This window comes from Zea mays, chromosome 4, assembly GCF_902167145.1.
Source record: "Zea mays cultivar B73 chromosome 4, Zm-B73-REFERENCE-NAM-5.0, whole genome shotgun sequence".
Taxonomy (NCBI): domain Eukaryota; kingdom Viridiplantae; phylum Streptophyta; class Magnoliopsida; order Poales; family Poaceae; genus Zea; species Zea mays.
This window is the reverse complement of record NC_050099.1, coordinates 209652503-209660017: the sequence shown is the minus strand read 5'-3', so window position 1 is coordinate 209660017 and position 7515 is coordinate 209652503. Positions and strand designations below refer to the sequence as shown.

Here is a 7515-nt window from a genome sequence, read left to right as displayed (position 1 = left end):
TCTAATAGTAGTCAAAAGAATCATGCTTTCATTTATGGTAATAAGAAATATTCTAGAAATGCTCATTATGATAGGAGTTGTAATGCTTATGGTTCAAATGCAATGTTTGCTTCAAGTTCTTCCTATGTGCATGGTAGAGATATGCCTAGGAGAAATGTCATTCATCATATGCCTAGGAGAAATGTTGCTAGGAAAATTAATGAACCTTCTACAATTTATCATGCTTGCAATGCTTCCTTTGCTATTTGTTGAAAGGATAAGAAGGTGATTGCCACTACTACAAATCGTGTTATATGAGACGGTTAATTTTTAGTTATTAAGACGCTTATGATGTGTCCAAATTTGATGGAGTCGCAAAAGATGTTCCGTTTTTAAGATGGTTATAAACCGTCTTAAAAGATATTAAATAAGACATTTTTTAATTTATAACCGTCTAAAAAAGGAATTTGTTACGTCATTTTGTCCATTAAACCGTCTTACATTAGGTTTTGTTTAAGACACTTCTTCGAAAGAACTGTCGAAAATACGAACATTATAAGTCACAAAGTATGTTTCAAACTGACTAGAATAGCCTATAATAACAGACACTCGCAACAGAAAAACCATCTTATTTAGGAGACTGATATTGGACGTTTTAAAAACCGTCTTATTTAGGAGACTGATATTAGACGTTTTGAGAAATGTCTTATTAAGATTTGAAACGACTTACTTGGCAGTATATTCTTAAATTACCACATTATAATAATTTAAAAGAGAAAAATACATACATATATTTAATAACACTATAATTAATATAATATAGATAAATAACATTCAATATCTCATAAATAAGCATTGTCAAATAACTCATACATAAGTGTATTCTAAATTTAAAGTTGCTCATCAACTGTTTGTGCTAACATTGAGCCTAACTAAGTATATAACTTAATACATATGTATGAACTCCGACAGTTCAATATAAATAAGTGTACTCTACATAAGTGTACTCTAAATTGAGCCTAACTAAGTATATAACTTGACGTCAATGCTCTCATTGTGGTTTTCATCAGATACATATGATCTTTCTGAAAGGGGAACTATTCCATCTCGGCCATGAAAAAGCTTGAATGCTGACTCAAAGCCTGACCCTTCCTCAAAAATTGGACCCTTGCCTCCTTGAGCAGCTACTGGCAAAGCAGAAGAGAGGGAAAAGGTTGTAGCTCCATTGATATTCCTCAGGAATGGGCATCTCTCGACATCTAGGTGTCCAAAAAGGTTCTGCGGTGATACTGATTCACTGAGAAAGCTGCCAAAAAACATTTCCATCCTGGCAACAGCAAAATCAGATGCACATTAGCAAGTAATGACCTAGCAGGATGTATTTGATCTTGGATGACGAACATCAACACATATATACATATCAGTGATGCACTGATACTACAAGTAGTTGAATGCCTCAAAGAAACATAGAGAGCCAGGAAGAAAACATGCATGATTAAACATAACCATTTTGTCACCTGATAATTGACTCATACATCACATTACTGCCTGGTGTCTGCTGGCCTGCTGTAAATAGAACATGCTCTGCCTAGCTGAAAATAGAACAGACATGGTACAGTTTAAAGCCATAATGACTAGCAGGATTTTTAATAGCATATCTGGATGGCTTCATTGTGTCCAACAGAACCATGTAAAGTAACTGGGACCATCTCCTGCAATGAATGGAGATGTAACTGGGACCATAACATTAGGAGATGGCAAAAGAAGTGGTTTCAGGAGAAAATAACCTGAAAGAGCATATTGACTGTCAAGGTCGTGTCACTGCACATCAAACAAAATTTGCTAAATGGACTGTATTATATAAATAAAATGAAGTGAGTATAGGTTAATTCAACAAAAGATACTGCAGTGCTGATTAAAGAAGCCTATTAGTCACCCTTCACTCATCACTTGCACTGTTTACATAATATAGTTTAAAACAGAAGATAGGAGATGAGTAAGGTGTTGTGCTGATGATAGCCTGTAAGCCACAAAGAGAAAGACACCTGAGCACTTGAATGGTCTACTTCTGCTATGTGACTACTGGCTTTGATAAGGGGATCGGACTGGCCCCACCATCAGTTCCGTTTTGGTCAGAAAATGGGGACTTAAAACTTCTGCAAAACCACTTCATCGACCTACTCAAGCCTGAACAACCTTGCTGGCTGCTACCAAATCCAAAGCAATACCATATTCGAGTTATTCACACAGCTAAGAAATAAAAGCAAAATTGGGACCATTGATCAGTCTCTAATTGAAATTATGGGAACAATAACTAACCATAGCTGATGTTGAAAACAATCATATTACTACTTAGCATTTGGATGGCACAATTTCAGTGGTGTCAACAACACAGGAGATTGGACGGCTTGAGGAGCTGAGATTAGGCTGCAGTGCAGAACTAATTCTCGTAAAAAATGGAAGTGGACTAGTGGAGCACAACTAGATGCGACTCAAACACATTTGCTCTAGGTCACACGAGCGCGGAACGAACTGAAAGAAACAGCAAGTAGAACCTACAGAGAAGTATTCTGGGGAATGGGCATATAAACCTTGGCGGCGCCGGTGAGGCGATCACCGCTCTCGCCGACGGAGATGTTGAGCACGAGCTTCTGGACCTTCATCTCCCGCATCGGGTTCGACTGCTTCTTCTCCGACGCCTGAAATCGCAGGCACCACCATGACACATCGTCAGAATCGCACACGCGCGAGGAACGAATGATTCGGTGGGCAGAAAAAAACAGAGCTGAATGGAATCAACATTATCAACACTAATAATAGTTTTAAAGACTGAAGTAATTGCCATCAATTCAATCTCTAAATACTTCCCCTTAGTACATAATAAGGTGAAATGGTGGAACCAAATGTTCCTCTTTTTAGTTCTGACTTTATAATATACTTGCTCAATGGAGTTCACATATTGATGAATGATGATTAATCATATATGTCTGAATAAAACAGTTACCTGCACTTTGGATGATCTGGATGTATATTTTTTGTGATATCCACTGTCCATCCCAAATTCAACAAAGAAGTTCAATGACTTTGGGGGTGCAACATGTCAGCAATACCATATTCGAGCTATTCAATCTCTGATAGATCGATCACATGCATGGTTATAAACTGTATTAAGAACTTAGCCTTAAGCTATCCCAGTACGTAGTGACCATAGCGGGTACAGGCTACATGAATACAAAGTTACATATCTTTTCCCCTGCTTACAGGCAAGCAACAATGCCCATCATAAAACACCCGTTCACAAAAACAAACAGGCCTCATTCAAATTATTTACGATAAGACATGAGATCATCTTACTTGATGCCAAGATCAATGTGCTCTTGGATACCAAATCCAAAGCAACCAGTGTCACTGAAGTTCCTCCTCAGCAGCTCGTTCTCCTTCACCTTCAAGCCACTCTCCAGCAGCTGCATTGCCTTCTCACCCTGCACCGTCACATAGCATGCGATCTTCTCATTGCGCCGGATCCCAAACGACCTCACAGTGTACCTTGCTGCAATGTCACAACATGGTTGCTACGACCATCATAAATCCAGGACCACACTACACATTGATAACGTCAGGTATAAGAAAATTACCCTTGGAGAATACCGGTGACTGGTCGCTCAGCTGCTCCAGTACCTAATTAACAACAAACATAGGTTAGAGCAACAGTTCAGTGTGAACAATATCAATAGGCGACAAAGAAAAGCCTCATTTTAGCCCTAAGAAATAAAAGCAAAATTGGGACCATTGATCAGTCTATAATTGAAATTATGGGAACAATAACTAACCACAGCTAATGTTGAAAACAATCATATTACTACTTAGCATTTGGATGGCACAATTTAAGTGGTGTCAACAACACAGGAGATTGGACGGCTTGAGGAGCTGAGATTAGGCTGCAGTGCAGAACTAATTCTCATCAAAAATGGAAGTGGACTAGTGGAGCACAACTAGATGCGACTCAAACACATTTGCTCTAGGTCACACGAGCGCGGAACGAACTGAAAGAAACAGCAGGTAGAACCTACAGAGAAGTATTCTGGGGAATGGGCATATATACCTTGGCGGCGCGGGTGAGGCGATCACCGCTCTCGCTGACGGAGATGTTGAGCGCGAGCTTCTGGACCTTCATCTCCCGCATCGGGTTCGACTGCTTCTTCTCCGACGCCTGAAATCGCAGGCACCACCATGACACATCGTCAGAATCGCACACGCGCGAGGAACGAATGATTCAGTGGGCAGAAAAAAACAGAGCTGAATGGAATCAACATTATCAACACTAATAACAGGTTTAAAGACTGAAGTAATTGCCATCAATTCAATCTCTAAATACTTCCCCTTAGTACAAAATAAGGTGAAATGGTGGAACCAAATGTTCCTCTTTTTAGTTCTGACTTTACAATATACTTGCTCAATGGAGTTCACATATTGATGAATGATGATTAATCATATATGTCTGAATAAAACAGTTACCTGCACTTTGGATGAATGGACACATTTATTTTATTTTATTTTATTGCCAAGTGCATAACAAAGTTGGCCTGAGAAGTCCATGACATGGTCTTAATGTTAGGGATCTCAAATGTCAAACAGAGAATATTGTTGTTTACTTTACAGCCAGAACAAAATAAAAAACTAGAAAGGAGGAGCACAAGAATTGAAGGTTTATTAAGCAGTACTAATTACCATGCAATAAAATTTCAAGCTTTCCATGACCAACTTGGCCTTTTGTCTCTTTGAAGATCTCTTTCGCTTCATGACAGACTTTTGTGATAGATGCCCTCGCCTTATGGGTGCACCCTAAGATTGGAACATTATTTCAATTAGATAATTTACCATGAATCTTGACAAAAACAAAAACAACAATAAGGGGACATAGCACGAACCAATATATGTGAATCGAATGAACAAGCAGAAGGCATTTCAGTAATATTCTTTTATGGCATCAAGGAGCCTGCAAGTCATCACAATACAGAGTTAGCAGTTCAGAATAAATAATTTCACATTTTTACTAGTTCACTTGCTCCTACTTAAGAAACCCTTAGTTATTCGGTACCTTAAAATCAATTTAAGGAAAAAGAATGCATGTCTCTATCAAAAACAAGTGCTTTGATTACCAAACATCTGCTTGATCTTCTTAAAAGTTAAATACATAATGTAGTGCATGTATAAGTAGTTGACAGAATAGAAATGCAACAGACTTGCTCATACCCAGGTCTAAGTAGTAGAAAGACAATGTATACTTTTGGTAGGATGGAGAGCATAAAAATAGTTGCCAGTTTTGTGAAATTGAAAGGTCGAAGAATTATCAGTAGATCATATGAACAAAGGTCATATTTCAGTAAATGTAGCCAAAAAACAGTGAAGAATAGAACTTGCACACTTTCTTTATAGACCTGAAAAGGGAACTTCCTGCTCAGTGATGCAATAACAACATGCGTGCCAGGCAGTACACATGTATCAGGAGGGGGTAGATCTTCTCCATTCCATGTCCATGAAACACGCTAATCTATTGAAACTAAGAATTGTTATGCGAAAGGTGAATATTCACCAAAGTTTGATATGAACATTGGTACTCACATGAACTCATTAAGCAAAAACTTGTATTAAGAGTTAAGACATGTGCCTTTGTAAGTTTGTGTTCAGCACAAAATCCATGTACCCTTTCCCAAGTGAACACGATCTGACTGGATGCATCTATTACCCACAACCCGAGCTCCATCAACCAAAAACTCATTATATAAAACATGCAGCAATTGTGAGTCAGTGAATGATAAAGTTCCTTCATAACTCTATTGCTATAGACCTATAGTGATAGTGCAGTTCCACTCATTGTAGTCACGATTCTCTTCAATGATGTAACTATGTTGTGAAGTGTGTACCACCACACATTTGCACAGAGCAAAATCGAGATGCCATCCATGAACTAATCCATTATGCAAGAACAAAAAGATATCAACCAAACAAAGCCAAGTGGATGGATTGAGTGTAGACACTGAAACTGTGTTATACTGTTATACCTTAATCATATGCTAGACACATCTCCACACATCTCTTGAGAAAACTACAGCCATTATCTTAACAAACATGTACTGAATTATTAAAATATGCAAAAAGGATTTACCATAATCTTTGATGAACTTTAAGGCCTTACCTAGGAATGTTGTAGTGCCATCAGCATGGACAAGTGCAAATGTTGCTGGTCATCCAAACTACTAAAACAACTTTGACATAATTATTCAGTTCAGTCTTCTCAGAAGGAAGTCATCCATTCAGCAAAGTTTTTTGTTAGCGAATAAACTAACGATCATGCTAAACAGGTAGCATGCAAGGCAGAATGAAATTAACCTTTTGGCAAAGATTTCAGAGAACAGCTACACTTCTGGGCTTCTGGCTGAAAGCCTTGCATCATCTGGTACTTGAAACTAAGAAAAATAAACTCGATTAGTGATGTTCTTCAAATAGAAAGGTGAATTCCTCAAAGAAACACACTAGAAATCGTGACAAGTACCTGCTATTTTGATTTTGTAGAAGATGGGGAAGAAGTAGTGTAGCGCCAGCACCAGGTGCTGCTGCAGCGCCTTCGCCGTCGTCCGCTGCTCCAGCAGCGACACCTTGTGCAGCTCCGGCCAGCGCCAGCTCTCGCGTCTAGGTTGCGTGGACGGCCGGCGCCAGCGACGCCGGTGGTGGCAAGACATATCCTGAAAGGAGAGAGGAGGAGGTGAGGAGAACTGAGAACCACTCGCGGCAAGGTCCGCTTCCGTGAGGCCATGGAGGTGAGCAAGGAGGGGGCATAGGGCCGGTGCTGGCACGAGGAAGAAGACCATGGGGGCGGGGCGACAACACAGGAAAAAGAGAGGAGTGAGAACCGAGAGCAACAAGGGGGGCCTCCGTGTGGCCGTGGAGGCGAGCAGGCAGGGGGGTCGCGGTAGCGGCAGCACACGGAGGAAGATGACGATGCGAGGCAACGGCACGGGAGGAGAGATGAGGGGTGAGGAAATCTGAGAAGCCTAGGGTTTGAGATGCGGAGGAGCGTTTTGTGTTTTCATAAAATCAGCTAGGGTTTTTTTGCAACATCGTCGCACCTAGGAAAGTTTGCATTTTCATTTTACATATTTTGATGTTGTTTTGTTGACCAAAATTTAACTCTTATATTTTAAAATTCTAAATCAAAATACACTGAAAACCAAATCCGTTTTCGTTTCCTGATCAGTAGCGGGAACGAGAAATTCTACCGGTAATTGGTGTTTCTCGAGCGAGAAACTCGTCCCTGTCATAGCCTCTCGAGGGCAAAGCCGATGGCCTTTTCATAAAAGGAGATTAGAAGAAAGAGGGAATTATTTAGATGCTGAATTTTTTATTCCGAATCTTTGAAGTGGCTAGATTTTTAGAGTTTGACAATGTAAATGTTAAAGCACTAATATATTCAACATAGGATGTATATACCTTCCTAAACCCCTTGCTACATAAATGATAGGAATTAAAACAAAATGA

General features: G+C 39.6%; 1 protein-coding gene across 7 annotated transcripts; it reads right to left on the bottom strand.

The window, feature by feature from the left end:
- Positions 1-770: 770 nt before the first annotated feature.
- On the bottom strand, positions 771-7045 carry LOC103654545 (60S ribosomal protein L11). Of its 7 annotated transcripts, XR_004857933.1 has the most exons (10): positions 6533-7033; positions 6176-6446; positions 4908-4975; positions 4708-4821; positions 4082-4189; positions 3615-3657; positions 3334-3529; positions 1767-1821; positions 1497-1691; positions 771-1306 (listed from the first exon to the last, which is right to left on the bottom strand). XR_004857933.1 is itself a non-coding variant. In XM_035967511.1 (6 exons), the coding sequence occupies exons 2-6, from the start codon at positions 4941-4943 to the stop codon at positions 3330-3332; spliced, it is 501 nt and encodes a 166-aa protein (XP_035823404.1). In that variant the 5' UTR covers positions 4944-6446; positions 6533-7045; the 3' UTR covers positions 3128-3329. The 7 variants fall into 7 exon arrangements, 1 of the variants encoding a protein (XP_035823404.1); XR_004857935.1 differs by adding an exon at positions 2571-2678 and having other exon boundaries at positions 1497-1800; positions 4908-6446; positions 6533-7045; XR_004857934.1 differs by having other exon boundaries at positions 1767-1800; positions 4908-6446; positions 6533-7045.
- Between the last annotated feature and the right edge of the window lie 470 nt (positions 7046-7515).